This window comes from Gobio gobio (assembly GCF_949357685.1).
Source record: "Gobio gobio genome assembly, chromosome: 12".
Taxonomy (NCBI): domain Eukaryota; kingdom Metazoa; phylum Chordata; class Actinopteri; order Cypriniformes; family Gobionidae; genus Gobio; species Gobio gobio.
Window position 1 is genome coordinate 45,933,213 of NC_137105.1, and position 22,658 is coordinate 45,955,870.

The 22,658-nt window shown below is 39.1% G+C and overlaps 1 protein-coding gene across 3 annotated transcripts in view; it reads left to right on the forward strand.

The window, feature by feature from the left end:
- nek1 (NIMA-related kinase 1) overlaps positions 1-16,876 on the forward strand; it is a 51,278-nt gene extending 34,402 nt beyond the window's left edge. For all 3 annotated transcript variants that reach the window (XM_079830599.1, XM_079830600.1, XM_079830601.1), the window contains 5 exons: positions 4,220-4,359; positions 4,438-4,787; positions 10,636-10,769; positions 11,820-11,952; positions 15,393-16,876. In XM_079830599.1, the coding sequence (XP_079686725.1) occupies positions 4,220-4,359; positions 4,438-4,787; positions 10,636-10,769; positions 11,820-11,952; positions 15,393-15,406 (771 nt within the window). In that variant the 3' untranslated portion in view covers positions 15,407-16,876. The remainder of the gene's footprint in view (positions 1-4,219; positions 4,360-4,437; positions 4,788-10,635; positions 10,770-11,819; positions 11,953-15,392) is intronic.
- The last annotated feature ends 5,782 nt before the right edge of the window (positions 16,877-22,658 follow it).

A 22,658-nucleotide genomic window follows, 5' to 3' on the forward strand; every position in this document is an offset into this window, starting at 1 on the left:
TGCACATGCATGAAGGACAGATTAAAGCATTACAGCACAGTCTAGAATTGACATGCCTGGACAAGGAGTTGTGTAGCATGCTCGGATATTATGGGTCTGATTTTCTTGATCTTGCAAATCTGCGAGAAGTGGATTTTTAATGAACCAAATGAACTCCAAGGACAATATTGCAAATGGTATTCCCAGGTTCCTGGATGGGTAGACAAGGATGTTAAGTTGAGTTAGAAGTAGGGATGCACCGATATGAACATTTTGGCCGATAAATCTAAATCCATCCATTTTTATAGAATTTCTGAGAGCCAGCTTACAAAGACAAAAGTCTCACCATAAAAAGCTATGTCCCAAGCACACAATTATGATGTTCTCATAAAGCAATAAGCTCCGAGAAGCCGTGGTTTACAGTGAATTTATATCAGCTAAGGGGGTTGTTAGGTACGACGCGGAGCGGAGCTAAAACCCCCACACAATACAAATATTAAAGCCAAAATATATGCATCAATGCAACTTTCATGAAGTAAAATCCCTAAAAGCCTTCCTCCCACCTGAAAAAATAGTCCCTGACCGTTAACAGCAACAGAAGTTACATTACTACGCCATTAGATGGTGGCAAAAACTGTCTTAATGAGTGAGTCAGTCAGTAACGAAGACTTTTATATTGAAAGGACTAAAACTTGTGTGAACACGGGAACAAAACGCAACTGACAAATGAGCGCTGTTACTGACCTGAAGGAATATGCTAAATCTGAATGGAAAGCTTCAATGAACAATATCAATGAGAACAAACATATGTTTATGTTGCTACGGGTGTTGTGCAGTGATACGGAGAACCGTTGGGTAAAGCGGTTATAGCTGTGTTTTATCGTGAATAAAACACAGCTATTGACCAATCAGAATCAAGGACTGGAGCTAACCGTTTTATAATTATAATTTTATGTAGCCTATATGACAGACTTGCACTGCACATGTTGCACTTTACTGTGTTTTCCTTTTTTAAGCATATTTCAAGCAATCCAAAACCATCATGGGAAACTTAACTTGATTAACACATTTTCTTATCGGGACAATTGCGCTAACATTAAAAATGAATATATATCAGCCTATACCAATATGGTGGCCGATTTTATTGTGCATCTGTAGTTAGAAGTGGTGTTTAATCCAGGCTAAGATGCCTATTGAGCAGGCTGAGATTTGTGCAGATGTTGTGCCAAGAAGAGGAGGGTCCGAGCAGCGAACCCTGAGGTACCCCGTAAATTAGCTGACATGACACCTCTGCCTTCCAAGATCTCCTTGTTCCCATAACAGTGTAAAATCCTGCAGAGAAGTCAAGCCAAAGGAAACCGGACGATCTTGAAGAAGCGCCTACCAGCTGCAGGGCTTCAGTGACAGACAGACCTGTGAATGTCAGCTCTTAAAACCTGACTGATTATAGTCTAGCAAGTTGTTCTGTGAGAAGAAAGAAGAAACCTGAACAGGAGGAGAGAGACCAGAGGGTTACCCAAGTTTATTTTCGATGTGTTGTGCAAGTGCCAGTGCTGAGTGATGTGCTCTGAAATCACACATGAACGGAGGGAATAGGGCCAAGGGGGCAGGTGGTAGGATGGTTCAAGAAAGTTTATAGACCTCAGCCTAGAGAGAGGAGCATTGTGGGTGGGTCGTTGTTGTTTATGAATTTGTGGTGTTAAGAACTGACTGACTTATATTAACTAAAAGTGTCAAAGTCATCAGCCATATAAATCATACAGTGGGGTGTAACATCAGAAATACCAGATGATTAACCGGAAAGGCCTGTAGGAATTATCAAATAAAAGTATTGTTTATATATTTCTTTTTTTAATAAGTTTTAGTACTTTTTGGTACTTCGTCTAATGTTTATATTTTATTTTACATCAGTTTTGTTTTAATTACAGAAAACTATTTTGGGAACACTACAATAAGGTTCAATTTGTTAACATTAGTTACAACTATGTAAACTTACATGAAGTATCAATGAAAACTTTAAAATAATTTTTAGTTAATGTTAAAGTCAACATTTACTAATACATTATTAACATCAAAAGTTGTATCTGTTAATATTAATCAATAAACCTGAGTGTAACAGATGTGGCTGTACAAAGTGCACAAGATGAAGGAGCCAATCAGCCAATCCAAAAACCTAATATCAACAAGACCGGACAAATAGCTGAACTAAACAGGAAGTGTATACACACAGGCCCTCAAATTTGCTCATTGTTAGTCAGTTAGTTAATGCATTAACTATTGTTATCTAACAGGACCTTATTGTAAAGTGTTACCACAATTTTTTGTAGTTTTAGTTTACAATAAACACCGCAAAGGACTGTGAAGAGATGTAGGTGCGTGTGTGTTTGTCTTAATTGAAAGATATGAGACTATTACAGAGCATAGTAATGGAGGACCCGACTGCTGCCGTTCATCACACTGATTGGAGCAGAATCTCTTACATTAGACAAGGCGAGAGACGAGGAGAGGTCTGGAAAGAGCTAGAGAAAGACTATGAGGAAGAAAGAGATGGCACTATAGCAGGAGAAACAGATGGCAGTCTTTGATAATGCATAGCACTTTGCACAGAATGATGGAGGAGCTCAGATTTGTATCTCAGAGTTTTTGTTTGTGGTGATTTGTTTTCCACAGACTAAATTTGTGTTTGTGTGCACATAATGGTGTGTGCATGCAGGGATAGGCATATGTATGAGTGTGGATGTGCCTCGGGGCATAACTGTGCTGGAAGGACTGCTGAATGTGTGTGTGCGTGTGTGTTTGAGTTCCTGAGTGGAGCGTTATTAATGCAATTCTTCCACATCCTTGATGTGCCAGTAAACCAAAAGGGCTTTGCGCTGGCCTGTGTACTTTTTTTCGCCCACCCCACAGGCGCACATACACAAATGCTTTTCTTTGCCCTCACAAAAGCACATTAACATTCACACCCACGCCCACACTTTCGCAAACACGCACTCCCATTTGGCCTTTTGGCTTGCTTGCACCCAACCCTCTGGACAACTGGACAGGCAGATCACACACACACACACACACACACAAAATGCTGTCTTTCTCAATACAGGCTGTCAGTCTGTTTAATCAGTAGTTTAGCACTTCTCTCTTCTGTGCAAGTGCGAGAACACAGTGCGTCTCTGTACTGACGACTGTAGTGGAGATGGATGACTGCGCCGATATTAAAGCCCTCCTCTACTCTGTGGAGACAATTTTAAGTCCCTGCTGTGTGTTAAATAGCCAAGTTGTTTCATTCCTGTGCACGATTCAGATTGGACAGCTTCAAACTGGAGCTTAGAGACTGTGCTTGTGCATTTTTTAATCCAATTCGAGTTGGATTAAACTATTCAACTCTTTGTAGTCCATTTTAAAATGTTGGTTTGTTGCACCAAAAGTAGTCGTACGTTAAAAAAAAAAAAAAATAATGACATAACTAAAGCTTGCACAATAAAAATATCTATCTCTCCCAACTAATGCTGCAACTATACATCTCATTTTGTACATTACTATAATATTAGAGGTTAAGATGAACAACAAAGCCTACTATTATATTCTATTATATTCATCAGTTTGGAAACCTTTCTAAAACAAACATTATGCACTTTTGCATTTTTAAACGTGACACTTTTTGCCACTGTGCCTCTAACACTTCCATGTGAATGCCCTCTTCGCATGTGAGATTAAATGAAAAACAATGTTTATTTAAGTTTGCTGTTGGTTCCGCCTCATCGTTCAATGACAACCTCTTTGCGAAGGCTGCATTGCATTGTGACAGGTTCAAAAAACAATCCGCACTGAAATGTGCTGCACAAACTGAAGGTCAGACTGAAACGATCAGGGATGTTGTTAAAAATAAACTTCAAATGCTTGTTTCTAACATTAGGATCCTTGTGTCTATGCAGGGACACAGGTGCTACAGTACAATGAGTAAACTTCCTGCACCTCCTAGATTCAAAATGGCATTTTGAACGTGTGTGTGCATATTTTCACATGTTCATGGCTATGACTACACAACCATGAACATTGCAGGATGAGCCATTTTTTGCACCTTATTTTTTATAAACAATCTGAGTGGACTGGGGAGGGAGATTTGCATTTGTACATTAAAAATGTTTTGCTTCAAAAGAACATGAATATTTCTGTTTTCAATTTCTTGTGTGGGTATCTGGTTTGTGATGTTTGAAATCGTGTGTGTGTGTGTGTTTTGTATCAGATGTTGAGGACGTGCTCCTTACCAGACCTCAGTAAAGTGTTCAGTGATGCTGCAGAAACTGAAGGTGCCAACGTTCCTAACAACAACCTGGAGATTGAGGATCTGGAGGATAAAGCGGATGAGCAGTCTGAACCTGAGGAGTAAGACGCACACAAAAATTGATGCATGTGTACCTACTCACATAAAGACACCCTCACTTATGATTGTCTCTGTCTCAGTGTGTATGAGGATGAAGATTTGAGGGAGCTCAGAGCATCTATGGAGAGGCTTCTCCAAGAGCAGCACAGTGAAGATGATGAGGATGATGATGACGAAGAGGAGGACGATGGTGGTGGATCCAATGGCAGCCCGGCCGATGAAGAGGCAGCTGGTCTTAATGGGCTGGCTAGTGCTGGTGATGACAAATGCAGTCCAGAGGAGGAGTGTTTTAATAGAATGGCTGAAGAAGAGGATGATGTTAGCCATGGTGAGGAAGAGCCAGGAGGGCCAGTTACTAATGGAATGGAGGTTGAGGAAGACGAAGAGCAGAACAGCAGTGAAGGCCAGCTCAATGAGGAGTGGCAGTCAGGTAATACAATCACAACTGCATCCATAAACTACAGCTGCGTATCCACGAACAGAGCACAAAGGCTGAACACATCCCCCAAAACAAGGCAACAGCTAACTTTATCCTCAAACACAGCTCAACAGCTAGACACAACCACTAAAATAGCACAACGGCTAACTATATCCGCTAAAACAGCACAACAGCTAGATACAACCGCTAACAGAGCAATACAGCTAGACACAACAGCTAACCATATCTGTTAAAACCACACAACAGCTAACCATATCTGTTAAAACAGTTCAACAGCTAACCATATCCACTAAAACAGCACAACAGTTAGATACAAACGCTAATAGTGCAATACAGCTAGACACAACAGCTAACCATATACATTAAAACAGCTCAACCGCTAACTATATCCGCTAAAACCGCTAACAGAGCAATACAGCTAGACACAACAGCTAACCATATCCGTTGAAACCACTCAACAGCTAACCATATCCACTAAAACAGCACAACAGCTAGATACAACCGCTTACAGAGCAATACAGCTAGACACAACAGCTAACCATATCTGTTAAAACCACACAACAGCTAACCATATCTGTTAAAACAGTTCAACAGCTAACTATATACGCTAAAACAGCACAACAGTTAGATACAAACGCTAATAGTGCAATACAGCTAGACACAACAGCTAACAGTATCCGTTAAAACTGCACAACAGCTAACCATATACATTAAAACAGCTCAACCGCTAACTATATCCGCTAAAACCGCTAACAGAGCAATACAGCTATACACAACAGCTAACTATATCCGTTGAAACCACTCAACAGCTAACCATATCCACTAAAACAGCACAACAGCTAGATACAACCGCTTACAGAGCAATACAGCTAGACACAACAGCTAACCATATCCTTTAAACAGCTCAACAGCTAACCATATCCGTTAAAACCATTCAACAGCTAACCATATTCATTAAAACGGCATCATCGGCTAACTATATCCACTAAAACAGCACAACAGCTAGATACAACCGCTAACAGAGCAATACAGCTAAACACAACAGCTAAACGTATCCTTTAAACCTGCACAACAGCTAACCATATCTGTTAAAACCATTCAACAGCTAACCATATCCACTAAAACAGCACAACAGCTAGATACAATTGCTAACAGAGCAATACAGCTAGCCATATCCTTTAAAACCATTCAACAGCTAACCATATTCATTAAAACGGCATCATCGGCTAACTATATCCACTAAAACGGCACAACAGCTAGATACAACCGCTAACAGAGCAATACAGCTAGACAGAACAGCTAACCATATCCTTTAAACAGCTCAACAGCTAACCATATTCATTAAAACCATTCAACAGCTAACCATATCCACTAAAACAGCACAACAGCTAGATACAACCGCTAACAGAGCAATACAGCTAGACACAACAGCTAACCATATCTGTTAAAACAGCTCACAGGCTAGATACAACTGTTAACAGATCAATACAGCTAGAAACCACAGCTAACTATATCTGTTAAAACCACACAACAGCTAGACACAACCACTAATATAGCACAACGGCTAACTATTTCGGCTAAAACAGCACAACAGCAAGATAAAACCGCTAACAGATTAATATAGCTAGACATAACAGCTAACCATATCCGTTAAAACCACACAACAGCTAACCATATCCACTAAAACAGCACAACAGCTAGATAAAACCGCTAACAGATCAATATAGCTAGACACCATAGCTAAACATATCCGTTAAAACTAGGGGTGTAACGATTCGTTTTAACAACGATACGATTCATATCACGATTTGAGGTTGTCGATACGATTCAAGGACGATATTGGTTCATTTAGAACGATACGATCCGAAACGATTCAGTGACTTGAAATCGATTCAGTAACTTTTTAGCCAAAAATTGTGTGACTGAAATAAATATCTGGATACTGGTCAGTGCAGGTGAGGTTTCCAAGATTCCTGTTGTTTCTTGTAAGGGAATCTGGTATATCAATTAATTATGGATATAAACAAACAAGTAAACCACAATTAATGGCAAATGCATTCAAATTTTATTTGAATAAAGTGCAACCAACAGTTTAGGTTGAATTAACAGGAAGTTAACCTTTTCTGCTCTCATTTTCAATATTCAATACATTTTCAATAAAAGCACAGTAAGTGCAACCAACATTTCAACAGTAGATTAACCTGCTACTTCTGCTTTTGTTTTCCAACATAAAAATATTACAATATTAATATCAAAAATAAAGTGCAACTAACTTCTCTTCAGGTTTAATTAATAGTAGGTTTACCTGCTACTTTTGCTGTTGTTTTTCAACATTAAAACAATACAAATACAATATTAATATCAAAAATAAAGTGCAACTAACTTCTCTTCAGGTTTAATTAATAGTAGGTTTACCTGCTACTTTTGCTGTTGTTTTTCAACATTAAAACAATACAAATACAATATTAATATCAAAAATAAAGTGCAACTAACTTCTCTTCAGATTTAATTAATAGTAGGTTTACCTGCTACTTTTGCTGTTGTTTTTCAACATTAAAATAATACAAATACAATATTAATATCAAAAATAAAGTGCAACCAAAATTTCTTCAGGTTGAATAAACTGTCTGAACCTGCTACTACCCTCAGTTTAATAAACAAACAACATTTAACAAAATATAAAATGTAACCAACTACTCTTCAATGACTCTACATATTTCTTTTTCAAAAATATCAACATGATCTGACCGCAGAACACTTCTCTGTGCGTTCACTATGTCGCCAGCTGTACTAAAAACTCACTCTGCTGGCACACTGGTGCCAGGAATGCACAGGTAACAAGCAAGGGTTGAAAGTACAGGTAGCTGTTTCTCCTGGTGGCTTGATCATTTCTCGCTCGTTGGCTTCTCCTCTGCCATGCGCCATGCTATGTTTTGTTTTCTCAAGCCCCGTTCACACCGCCAGCGACACGCAGCGACAAAGCGCTGCTGCTGGTGCGTTGCGATGATGTCACAGATAGGCAGACTGAATCGAGTAACGTTTAACGCCTTTATCATTAAAAGTGCTAAGAAAAAAACATCCATATAAAGTCTGACGTGCTTAAATCCAATACGTTATTTCCTATGATCGATACAATCGATTGATTACCTTTTAAAACGATGTTAGATCGATATATGTCGTCCGGAAGGCCAACTTGCCGAGCACAGATCGATGTAGTTAGATCATAGGAAAATAAATCGATACATCGATGTAGTAGATGAATCGTTACACCCCTAGTTAAAACCACACAACAGCTAGACACAATTGATAACACCGCTCAACGACAAAACACAACAGCTAACCATGGGCCTGTTTCAGAAAGGAGGTTCAACCAACTCTGAGTTTAAACCTGAACTCTGAGTTGACTTACTCTGAGATGGGAAACTCTGAGTTTTGGGTTTCAGAACAGCTGAATTGAGGTAGTTCAATCAACTCTGAGTAGACTGACTCTGAGTTAAGCTCATGCACTCCAACTATGAAAAGCCACGATCAATGGAGCTCCGAAATTACGATTCACCATGGCAACAGCACCCAACAAAAAGACGTTTGCATACTTCCGGGTCAATACACAAGTTTAATTCTTCATTATTTTAATTAAGTTTAATTTTCATGGTATCCAAAAGGCAAACAAAGAATGTGACAGCAGCTAAAAAACAAAAAAAAACAAAAACATAATTCAATCAGGAAAAGCTTTAAGCATAAAATGTTCATGGGTGTTGGTTTAATGACTTTACAAACATTTGACATATTAAATAAATATCATTCAGTGTCCAATGTGCAGCAGCTTTTCCCACATAGACCCTTTTCACAGTGATGACGTGTTTTAAAAGTCATCAAGATCGTAAATCCTGCAACGTTTTTTGTATTTTTTTTTTATGTATGTACATTTATAACACTAATACTTTGTATTATATTACTTTTGCATCAAATTACAAAAATCAAGTTACCGCTGCTGTGAGAGTGTTTCTAATACAGTGTCTATGGGAGTGATAGTTAAAATTAACATCTTTCTCTCTTTTCACTGCAGTTATCAATCTTACTTTAATTTTTCCATCTTTTTGAAAGTTGTGAAATCACTATTGTGGAGTTTTTCTTTTGCTATTTGAGCAAATGGAGACACAAAAATATATATATTTAATGTATTCTCTCATTCACCGCTATAAGAGTTAACCCAACTATGACGACTTCAGCTTCGGAAACCCAGAAATGTGAAAAGGGTCTATGCTCTTTTCACATAATGAAATGTTCTCTGATCCCACCTGTTACATTTATTAATCAGGGTAATGACATTAAACAGTTTACTTCTACTCAGGCCAGCCAAACACCAGCACCACTGACAGATGAAGAGGAGATGGAGGAAGAATATTAACACCCAACAGGAAAAAAGAATAAAGTATTTGTAGGAAATAAAGATGACTATAAAAATGTAAATAAATGCTGTGGTGGTAGTTATGCCATATATCTTGTACTACCATCTGGCAGCATCCTTCCATTCCATACAATAATCCGTTTTCAGAAAGTGTGATGATGGGTATATATGAGTGTCATAAATGCATCCAACCACTGGAAATCCTAAAGGAAATTCTAATTATCAGGGTTACTTCTAGAGGATTATCAAGTGAACGTCAGGATCCTGTAGAAAAGGACATGCCATTTTTGTCACTTTGACAGTGTCCTCATGATGAAAATATGAGCAATGAATGTTCCTGCAAAGAATTCTTTTCTTACTTTGTATTTTTGTCAAGTGGCAGATAATTTAATTTGTTTTAAGTAAACTTTGCTTACTTTAGATTTAGATTAAATTTATAATTTTTTTTATATTTATACTTGAAATACGACCAAAATACTCAGTAAGAAAAGCATTTGTGGCGTTTGAATGAATGAATAAAGTATTTAAACACTGCTGGTGCTTTAAAAAGGGGGAGGAGAAAAAAAGAAACTCTGGGTTTACCAAAGAAAACCTGCTTCTGACCAGGTTAGGTTCACAGAGTAAGTTACCCTGGTAACTGACTCTGAGTATAAGTTACCTCTCTTTCAGAAACGGGCTTGGCTTACCCTGCTTTCTCGGGTTTGACATACCTCCCATTCTGAAACAGAAAACCCAGAGTTTCCCTTATTTCAGGGTTAACCTACTCAGAGTTTTCACTTAACCTCCTTTCTGAAACAGGCCCCATATCTGATTAAACAGCACAACAGCTAACCAACATCTAAAACAACACAACAGCTAACTATATCCTCTAAAACCACACAACTGCTAGACACAAACCCTAACACATCACAACAGCCAACCATATCTGCTAAAACAGCACAATAGCTAGACATAACTAACACCACACAACAGTGAACACAGCATAACAGCTAAATGCATCTGCAAAAGTAGGACAGCAGCTAACAAAATCCTCAAATGCAACTCAATAGCTAGTCATGTAACCACATCTATGAACACAACACAGATGCTGACACCAAACACAACTAACTATGTCTGTAAATGCTCAAAACAACCCATAAAAACTGCTGACTGCATCCACAAACACAATAGAACTGTACCCTAAATACATTTATATCATCTTCAAAACGTTGTTGCTAAGCACATTAGCTTAATAAATATTGATTTTCATTTTTAGAGATATTGTTCTGGCTAATTAAATCTGGTGATTGATTGACTTTGTGACTACAGTGTGTGGAGTGACATTGGCAAATAACACTTTCAATACTGAGTCAGCATAGTATCAGCCAATATTCCACACAACACACTTTGCAATAGATTGTAGCATGTCTTTATACCTGTGCATGAATGCAGATGGCAGCGAGGAAGAGGACGATGAAGACCTAGAGCAACAGGACAGTATCTTCAGTCGTCTGGAGGAGCTGCGGTTCCATCTAGAGCAGGCCATGGGCTTTGAGAACTTCATCCAAGCCTACAACAAGATCAAGGTCTGAGTTCCTTCCTTTTGCATTAAATGTCAACTCTCACCATGTCTCCAGTGAGATTCCGTGGTTTTGTGCCCGGTTGAATGCATTGCGGAAATTCTGCACATCTAAGAGGTCTTTAGTGGTCAAACACCACCAATAACAATGCAGCCATGTACTTCTGAGATGAGGACACTCATCTAAGTTTTGTTTTTAGCCTTTGGGAATTAGATACAGATGTTATCCTTGACCTTGAGAATGTTAAACGTGCTGCTTTATGATGCTTTTATATATAGTTTGTCACACTGGAAGTGCAATAAACTGTAGTAATTTGCTGCAATTTTTGCTTTTCGCTGCCATTCTGTAGTCAAAATGACCTTATAATTCTTAACTGAAATGGTTGGTTCACCCAAACCGGAGTATTCTGTCATCATTTACTCACCCTCATGTTGCTCCAAACCTGTATAATTTTCTGTGGATAAGATATTGTTTGGACTCAAGTGTACTTCAAAATATCTTCTATTGTTTGCCTCAGAAGAACGGAAGTCATACAAGTTTGTAACGACATGAGAGTGAGTAAATGATGAAAGACTTTCATCTTTGGGTCAATTATCCCTTTAAAGGTTCAGTGTGTAATATTTATGAGGATCTATTGACAGAAATGCAATATAATATACATAACTATGTTTTTTAGTGGTGTATAAAGACCTCACATAATGAACCGTTATGTTTTTATTACCTTAGAATAAGCCGTTTCTATCTCCATACACACCGCGGGTCCCCTTACAGTGAAATCGCCATTTTGTGCCGTCATGTTTCTACAGTAGCCCTAAACGGACAAACTGCTCTACAGAGCGCTAGTCACTCTCTGCTGTCTCAGACGACATCTTTGTCCTGTGTCGGCCACCGTAGCTTCTCTGTGCTTCGAAAGGGAGGGGTGAGGGGTGGGCGGTTGCAATTCACAACCTCACCACTAGATGCCGCTAAAAATTACACACTGAACCTTTAAAGACTTGAATTGGTTTGCATGACTTTATCCAATATTAGATGTATGAATTTTCTTTCTTTATTTAGGCGATTCATGAGGATGAAGATGAGAATATTGCAATGGGCTCCAGCATGGTGCAAAGCATTCTGGGAACTGAGTACCAGCACTTGTATCCTAAAATCCTCCATTTGGTGATGGCAGATGGAGCTTACCAGGAAGGTAAAGTGTTTACACACACATTCTCACTCTCCAATCCATTATTAATTTAATCTGATGTTCTTACACTAGTTAATTCAGTCGGATGCTTGCAGATATAGAGCAATGTGACATGGATGGGTGTAGAAGAGGGCAATTATGTCATTCAGTGCAGTAATTCAAGCACTTTAGAGCATGGCCTGAGAACACGCATAAACACACATTCATAAAGAGATGCATTGACTTCAGAGTCTGTCTGAATGTGTACTTAAGGGCTATCTGGCCCTTAGGAACACACCAAACCGTCGCCGACCAACTAGTGGCAACAAAAGCAGACTGGTGAGTTGGCTCACGCCGGCAGCGCCTGGGTCCAAAGTTGCCCTGACACACCAAGCAGACGCTTGACATCTGACGGCCAAGTAGCACGTCCGTTCTGCGCCTGCGTAAAGCCTGGAACACACCAAGCCGACGGTCGGCCGCCGGGCAGTTTTCATGCGTCGGCCAACTAAGTTTTCTCTGTGTGTTCCGCACCGTCGGCTGACGTTGGTCCTCGTCGGCTATTTTTCAGCCGATTCGACATATTGAATCGGCGTCGGCACTTGTCGGTTAGTCGAGCCATCTGATCATTCTGATTGGCTGTTCTGCTAGCGAACCAGTGCACGAGAAACAAAAACAGAAGTGATCGTCTGTGGTGAGCGAGATTATGAGGTGTGCTTTATAGGTACAGGGTAGCTCTTCCGGTTTCCCGCTTTGAATAACGAAACTATTTACTCTTATGCAGGCCCAGAACGGACGTGCTACTGGGCCGTCGGATGTCGAGCGTCTGCTTGGTGTGTCAGGGCAACTTTGGACCCAGATGCTGCCGACATGAGCCAATGTGAGACAACTCAGCAGTCTGCTTTTGTTGCCACTAGTTGGTCCCCGTCAGTTTGGTGTGTTCCTAGCTTAAGAGTAAAAAGCTTTCTGTACCAGCTGGTGGCAAATAAACAAAGCACCTCATAATCTCGCTCACCACAGACGATCACTTCTGTTTTTTTTTTCTCGTCTACTGGTTCGCTAGCTGAACAGCCAATCAGAATGATCAGATGGCCCGACTGACCGACAAGCGCAGACGCCGATTCAACATGTCGAATCGGCTGAAAAATAGCCGACGAGGACCAACGTCAGCCGACGGTGCGGAACACACAAAGAAAACTTAGTTGGCCGACGCACCAAAACTGGCCGACCGTCGGCTTGGTGTGTTCCAGGCTTTACCCTTACCCCTACCACTCCAGCCAAAAGAGAATCGAGACACCCCTATCCCTTCATGTGAACGCACAAAACAAAGAGTTAGGGGAAAGGGAAGGGCTAAGGGGTAGAAATGGGATTGGGTCTTACTGTCTTGAGCTATATAACCATGATTAGTTTTCTGTCGATTAGAGATGCACCGATTGATCGGCCAGGGATCGGAATTGGCCGATTTTCTGCATGATCGGTGATCGGCCGATCAGTCTCACGTGTCTCCGATTTTGAGCCGATCCTTCTACATGCGGCTGTGAGCACGAGCGCGGCCGCGACGTTGACGTCAGAGCCACACTCGCGCTCACAGCCGCATGCAAACACTAGATGACACTAATTATGCCATTTGTAAAACTTGTAAGGTTTAAATAAACCGCGGGGGAACCACCAGGAAAGCGCACAACACAACAAACCTAATTAGACACTTAAAACTCCATCACCCCGTGGAACATGCCCAGTTTGAAGAAGGTAACGTTAACGTTAAAGGTAAAGGAGCTCAGAGCCAGCCACAGGTCTGCAGCCTCTCCTATCTTTCCTTGGTATAAGCAGCGAAAAGCCCAAAGCAATTACAAAGAAATTATGGACTTCATGGCGCTGGATGATCAGCCGAACGCATAAACCGTCACTTCATGAGAATTTACCGTTTCATTTGAGAGAACTGTCATATCATGAACACAGAAACTCAAGGGCAACGGCAACCCGTCAAAATAAAAGTTCGGTTTAAAAAAAATTTGATTGACAGAATATATTAGGCTACTGTTGTAGCCTACAGTAGATTTAGCGCTGGCTCTATGTTAAAATAATACGTCTCTACTAATAATAATCATTATGCTTAAATGGTTGATTATTTTTCACTTGATCTTTTTTAATTTTTATAAACAATGTTTACTTTTAAACAGCATACAGCCTTTAAATGTTTATGTATTATTTACTTATAATGATTATCATCATAAATAATAAACTTAATACATTTAATTAAAGAAATGTATGGTAAAATTAAAAATAATAATAATATATATATATATATATATATATATATATATATATATATATATATATATATATATATATATATATATATATATATATATATATATATATATATATATATATATATATATATATATATATATATATATATATATATATATATAATATATATATATAATATATAATATATATAAAATTACATTTAGCTGTGGTACCGACATTTTATAAAATAATTTTTTTATGGTATTGGTACCGACTACTGGAATGTTGGTACCGTGACATCCCTAGCTGGCAACATTTATTACCCAAATTAATGAACTATTATTTGGAGGAATATTGTACACTTCAGGTTTGTTCATTCATAGGATCTTTTGTACTTTAGTAAAAAAGAGAAAAAGGTCAATTTATAATGTTTTGTTTCATAAAGCAACTGATTTTCAGTTATTTGTTATTTCTACTTCTTTCCAGGCACAGAACACTTATTTTTTGAGACTTGTTTAAGTGAGAGAAGATCCTGTTGTAATGTTTAATAATTTCTTTTAGAATAAAAAAAAATTAGCTTTGAAGAAAAAGTGGATTTTTGTTTGTATATGCTGTCAATTATAGTTCTTAGAAAGAAAATCGGAATCGGCAAAAATCGGTATCGGCCGATCTCATTAACAAAAAATCGGAAATCGGAATCAGCCAAGAAAATTGCAATCGGTGCATCTTTACTGTCGATGAATGTATCCAGACAGTTGCTCACCTGTCTAATAAAACACATCATATATTAAAGCGTTTTGGGATATTGTTCTATTGGTTTTTGGATCTTTTAAACAAAACATTGTACATATTGTGCCTTTAGTGCGTCACTTGTCCAAACAGAATTAGTTGGAGTGAAATAGACAAACTGTTCCGATCCGCAGTGCCTGCTCGTGTACGTCTCTGAGCAGTTCCAGGGCATTCGGGTCAGGTCACATCATTTGGGTTAAGGCGCATACATGTGTCTGCTTGTGTATGTAGCAGCCTCTGATTGATGTGAGGGTATTCCTGGCATTTACACTGTGTTCAGGGCTAACTCCAGTTTATGGACTTTAATGTGACCTCTGACACCAGGAATATACCCTGGAAGTTTTCTTCAGATCTCCGTCTCATAAGCGACTTGATTATCCTATAACAGTTCCTCTGTTTCTTTCTCTTCTTTCGCTCTCTCTCAGATAATGATGAATAGAAGTTATTCATCCGTCCTGTTGGCAGCCTTGGACAATCTGCTGGCAGGCTGAAGTGTTCCCATGATGCACTCTGACAGGCCGAGGAGGTGCTGTGGGGGATTGGGGGAAAGGGGAAATGGGCCACTCAGGCATGGGCAGTTTGGAGTCCACGGTTGACTGTAGTTCTACTTCCATATCCCAAGTCACTGAAGCACTTCTCTGTAAATTCTGTGCATATAAATGTGCTGTGGATAATTCTATTTAACCAAAGCGTAGCCGAGTGTTAGCAGGCGAGAAGTAATAACTCTCAGACAGAGATGTACATGTGTGTCCTCCTAGCCGATGACAGACTGTATGTGAAAATGCTGCTCCTGCTGTATTCACAACAGCTGAAGCCATGGAAACGGCTTTTTAAGGCTCTAGACTGGCCAGGGAGGTCTATTTCAGGGGTCAGAGGTCAATTATCTGCCCAATATCAGGTGCTTGCACACAACAGGCAGCGGGTTTTAACCAGCTGTCTACCTCAGACAACAGACTAGTCTAAACTTACCAGTCTTCTGACATTTTTTTTTATATACTTTTTACATGTCTTCATAACATGCTCAAATATTATTTTGCCTCTTTCAAGATTTCTTACTGGTGTATATTAAAGCGTTATTTCAGGACTGTTATTTACGGAGAGTTACTATGCATATAAAGTGCACTAGCACACTTATGAGAGATAGTTAACCCCTAAAAATGTATATTCTGTCATAATTTACTCACCCTCATGTCATTTCAGACCCGTATAAAAGAAGATATTCTGAAGAATGTTGAAATTTTTTTGTCCATAGAATGAAAGTGTGTGTGGTTTGAAACGACGTGATGGTGAGTAAATGATGAGAGAATTGTAATATTCGGTGAACTATCACTTTAAAAGCTTTTGTTAATGTTGTGCACACGCGTTGTGCATGTTTTACGCAGATGTATTGAGATGGTTTTAGTTGCTGGCAGAATGCGGTACTTGAAAGTGTACAGAAAACTGTTAAATAAGTTGCAAGCATTACTGTTTGATTGCATGTCAGAATATATATATATATCTTTGTACTGAAATAAACTTGTTTTTTGGGGGGCTTTTTTTCAAAGAATGTGCCTGTGTGTGGGTATTTGGCAATAAAACACTCCGCTTTGGATGCGAAACAGCTGAGCTAAAATCAGTTGCCAATATCTGTTTTCAGCTACCTAGACAGGCGGGATTTTCTTCTCCTATCCTCCACCTGATTGGTCGGGTGAGCTGTCAGTCAGCAGCAACCGTGCAGCTGTCAGGAGAATTGGCTGGAAGCATGGAGGGGTTTCCCCTTATCACAGAACACCCATACATTCTCAGACAACCACAAACTATTGTGGGTGTGTGTGTAAGTTGTGTCTTTGCCAGATATCTCGAGCCACATAGTGTTTGCTTTCATTAAATCAAGCCTTTCCGAAATTCATTCATGTGTATTCCGACCAAGATAATTGTATTATCAAATTATTTTGTGGATGTATACTACTGTTTAAAAGTTTGAGGTCAGAAAGAAAGAAGTACTTTTATTCAGTAAGGATGCATAAAACATTTATTATGTTGCGTAATACATGTTATGTTTATATGTTACGTATAAACAATTTCTATTTCGAATAAATGCTCTTCAGGGCCATAGCTGGGGTATTCAGGGCCCATGTGCAGGCTGCTGTGGGCCCCAATAATCATCAGCTTTCACTAGTCTTTACTACGGGATATTAGGCAACACAACATTAATAAATATGAAGAAATGTTTCTTGAGCAGCAAATCCTCATATTAGAATGATTTCTGAAGGATCGTGTGACACTGAAGACTGGAGTTATGGTGATTTCAGCTTTGCCGTCACAGGAATAAATTACATTTTAAATATTCAAACAGAAAATAGTTTCACAATGTTACTCTTTTGTATTTTAGTTTAAATAAATGCAGCCTTGCATAAGAGACTTCAATAACACTTTCTATGAAGTCCATGCTTTATAATGAATTATTGCTCCTTTAAGTATTACTATTTTATAAACATATTTATAGACTCATTAAAGGTACAGTGTGTAATATTTATGATGATATATTGACAGAAATGCAATATAATATACATAACTATGTTTTCAGTATAGTATAAAGAGAAGACTTTACATAATGAACCGTTATGTTTTTATTACCTTAGATCTCCATACACCGCAGGTCCCCTTACAGTGAAGTCGCCATTTTGTGCCGTCATGTTTCTACAGTAGCCCTAAACGGACAAACTACAGGGCGCTAGTCACTTGCTGCGTCCCAATTCGCATACTATCCGTACTAAATAGTATTCGAAAAAATAATTAGTATGTCCCAAATCGTAGTATGTTGAAAAGAGTATTCCAAAGATTCCCGGATGGTCAACTATTTCCGGTCAGAATCCGAAGTGCAGATCGATGCGCACTCTAACGGCTGATATTGCCCACAACCCATTGCGAGATGGACGAGGATTCGATTAGAACTACAAACGCGGATAAAAAGTGTTAAAAAACTACGAACAAGACGGTTACGCGAGTCCGACAGTTAAGTAGAGAGGATTAGATAAAGTGGTTTGAGTGAGCAATTATCAGTATTTAACCTGACGAAAAGATATTTATTCAATATTATCCACATTGTATTTCTCCTTCAGCAGCATTGTGAACTTTTGTAATGATACGTTTGGCCATTAACTTTGCAAACACATGAGAGGAGTCTCTGCATTAAAGACCCACAAATGGCAGATCAACGAGCGACTACATTTCTCTCCGATACGGTAGGAAATTAAATTGAATGTGGAGGATTTGAACTGTGACGATGATTGACAGGGCAGTTTAAACGGTGACGGGATGCTCGTAACAGAGTCCGTTAAAGATGACGAAGTAGTATGTCCCAAAGCTTGCACACTCTTCTGCTACACACTCAAAAGTATGTACTTTTTCTTCACAAAAAGTACATACTTTTAGGACGTAGTGTATAAGTAGGCAATTGGGACGCAGCCACTCTCTGCTGTCTCAGACGACATTTTTGTCCTGTGTCGGCCACCGTAGCTTCTCTATGTGCTCCGAAAGAGAGGGGGGGAACAAATCGTTAATACAAACAGTTGAAAAAAGTATATCTTTTTTTATGTTACATACTAGCAAAACACTGCAACAATATTTTTTTAAGTATAATTCCAAACTGCTAAGCAATACCATACGGCTGAGGAGATTTTTAACAAATCAAAATTACCATTCGTGATGACCTCTAATGCAAACAATTATCCATTAAATACATAATTGATAACTAATTGGTAGGGCAAACAAGTGTCTCTGGAACTCTTATATTTGATCATTTACACCGATCAGGCATAACATTATGACTGGTGAAGTGAATAACACAGATTATCTCTTCATCACAGAACCTGTTAGTGGGTGGGATATATTAGGCAGCAAGAGAACATTTTGTCCTCAAAGTTGATGTGTTAGAAGCAGGAAAATGGGCAAACGTAAGGATTTGAGTGAGTTTGACAAATTGTGATGGCTAGATGACTGGGTCAGAGCATCTCCAAAACTGCAGCTCTTGTGGGGTGATACCAGTCTGCAGTGGTCAGTCTCTATCAAAAGTGCTCCAAGGAAGGAACAGTGGTGAACCGGCGACAGGGTCATGGGCGGCCAAGTACGTGGAGAGCGAAGGCTGGCCTGTGTGGTCCGATCAAACGGATGAGCTACTGGAGCTCAAATTGCTCAAGAAGTTAATGCTGGTTCTGATAGAAAGGTGTCAGAATACACAGAGCATCACAGTTTGTTGCTTATGGGGCGGCATAGCCGCAGACCAGTCAGGGTGCCCATGCTGACCCCTGTACACCGCCAAAAGAGCCAACAGTGGCACGTGAGCTTCAGAACTGGACCACAGAGCAATGGAAGAAGGTGGCCTGGTCTGATGAATCACGTTTCAGGATGCACTATGGGATGAAGGCAAGCCGTAGGCAGTGATGCTTTGGGAAATGTTCTGCTGGGAAACCTTGGGTCCTGCCATCCATGTGGATGTTACTTTGACACGTACCACCTACCTAAGCATTGTTGCAGACCATGAACACCCTTTCATGGAAACGGTATTCCCTGGTGGCTCTGGCTCTTTCAGCAGATAATGCTCCTGACACAAAGCAAAAATGGTTCAGGAATGGTTTGAGGAACACGAGTTTGAGGTGTTGACTTGGCCTCCAGATTCCCCAGATCTCAATCCAATCGAGCATCTGTGGGATGTGCTGAACAGACAAGTCCAATCCATGGAGGCCTCAACTCGCAACTTACAGGACTTAAAGGTTCTGCTGCTAACATCTTAGTGCCAGATACCACAGTACACCTTCAGGAGTCTAGTGGAGTCCATGCCTCTACGGGTCAGCAAAAGAGAGAGCAACACAATATTAAGATAAAGGTGGTCAAAATGTTATGCCTGATCGGTGTATAAATCAGTGAATGGATTATGAGCATGCATTGAAAAAGCATGCATGACTTATAATTTATAGAAAAGTAATACTTACATATAAATAAGTATAAATGGGGCTATCATTTACTATAAGCATGGACTTCATAGAAAGTGTTATATAATAAGCATGTTGACCTGAACTACCAGGCAAACACTTTCTGTGATATCAGTTAGCCTCACTCTGTTTCATGCTTTGTATGTTTTTTATATCCATTGTCACAGTTAATTATGCCTCGTTGATGGCTCTGCGCTATGCAAATACAGCTCCTTCATCCAGTGGGAGAATAAATGACGGTGTACAAGGAAGCACTGATGGATGGAAGAGTGGATTTTTATTTTCTTCAACATGGCAGAGCTTTACTCTCATCTGAGTGCCTTTTAATTCTTTAGCAAGACGTATATGTTGTAGTGCCATTTTAGAAATGGCAGGGTGTCATTAATCACACCGTTACGGCTAATGCTCCTGAAATGCTTTCGATTAAAAAAGGCAATGTAATTAACTATTTATCATCTAAACGACTGCTTACAGATATGATGACACTCGTTTACCATTGCAAGTCAAAGTTGGGCTCATGATACGAACATTTCAATGATTCATTGCATTGATATAATGTTCAATACTCCCGGTCAGGAGTCGGGGGGGGACTTTTAATCAAGGCCTGTGCTGGACACTGGGAATGTTTAATAAGTTCATGACTGATGAGGTCAGTGGAACGAGGCAATAAGACAGCAGAATGGATTGTGCAAGAAAAGGCGGTTATCCTTGTCTCACCCTCCATTCCTATCTTTTACCCATTTATCAAATCCCAGGGGTTGAGTTAATTGACTTCCCGGTTTCGGCTCCCAAAAGGCAATGTCTCATATGCAATGCATACATATTCACGCTCCGTTTGCCATGCGCACACATGAATGAATCGTTTATGTCTGACCTCGCTAATTTCACCGATGGCTTTGTGCCTAATCTGACAAGTGTTTTGCCTGGAGGTATAATTTTGCCGTCTCTGAGAGTTGAAAACGCAGATCTAGTTTATTTGTACAGTCTCTCTGTGGGCTTCTTAAAGTGGGTTAGGTTGAGTTAAAAACCTCCCCCACCTGAAGGCAGATTAATACTGCTCTTTCATTAACCTCTGCACTATTAACTGTCTCTGGTGTGGAAACAGACATTCAATATCCTGCTGGAGTTCTGCTGAGATGGGAACGGTGAGGTTATCGATAGCGCAGGCTGCAAAGCTTGTATTGATAGATGTATTGGAGTAGGATAGAGAGGGAAAGAGCATTAGATGACGAAGTGCAGAGAACATTTGGTGCAAAGAAATGTGTTTAAGTGGGGAGATCAGGGAGTGTTGTGACACATTTCGCTTCAAAGTCTGTTTGTGCTATGTGTCAACCCTTTATATAATATCACTTATTTATCTGATACACATTAACTAAATCTACAATGTATCCCTAAACTGTGTAAATTAATGTCAAGTACAAAGAGCACTGTTGTTATAACCTACCACACCACCAGGATAGGCTGCACAGTGCCCTCCACTAATATTTGCACCCTTGGTAAATATGAGCAAAGGCGGCTGTGAAAATAATTTTTTTTTTAGAAAATAGAAACATTTTTCTCTGAAAAAAAAAAAAAGGCATTTGGGGGGTAAAAATATGTGTTATTTCGGCAGGGCTTCCTGCTAAAATTCACATTCCTGCACTGTAAAAACTAATTAGTTCAGTTTACTTAATTAAATTGTGCAATTGTGTAAACTTGTTGCCTTAATTCAATTAAGTAAGCATTACTTAATTGCATTAAGTTGTTCTTACTTAAACCGTAAGACTGTTCAACTTAATTCTATCTGGGATCTGAGGAAGTGTACTCCCAGAGTGCATTGTGGCATGAATAAATTAATTGCTTCGTTTTACTATGTTTGCCTTTATTTTACTATTTGTCTTTTGTCAGTATAACCCCAATAATGACAGCAATTAAAATAGTAAAGGTTGTATTAATAATACAAAAATAAATAAAAAAAATCAATTTTAATCCAAAAAAAAATCCAAAGTCCGTTACCATTGTTGTGTTTTGCATGCTGTATGTTGAAGTGTGTGTGTGACACACTCGAGCATGGTCAAATGATATTGTGACAAACATAGAGGGATTATATCAACTCAATTAAAAGGTTATGCCATAAATATTAGCAAAAAAAATGTTAAAAGGTCATTATTTGACATGAAAAATTGTTAAGTTCTATATCATTAATGGACAAATATTACATATACATATATATACATATATACATATATATATATTACTTCCCTTGTTTTGAAATCAATTTCTTGTTGCATTGCTGCATTAATAGGAAGTTAATTATTATAATATGAATGAAGTTCCAAGTGTCCAACCAAAGGGAACACTAATCACAATTATGGTGAGAAGAAGTGGAGGAAATGAGTGATAAGTCTAGAAAAAATTGCCCCGCCTCAAAAACACTTTGCCCGTCCGCCCGTCCACCCGCTTGTTTTTTTGCTTTGGCAAAATGGTACTCAAACCAGTCAAGTAATGTTTACTTGAGTTTTCTAAGTAACGAAGGCATAGCATGCAAATAGTTCAGATTACTTACTTGTTTTAAGTAAGGTCAACAAATTATTGGACATTAAGTAAAGTTTACTAAAAAAGTCTTAGTAAGAACAACTGTTGGATTTTACAGTGTGGGTCTGTATATCACATAATTGGGTCAACCCGCGGGCTTGGCAACACTGTGTGCAGTTGAGTTCTGTTGACATTTGACAACTAACA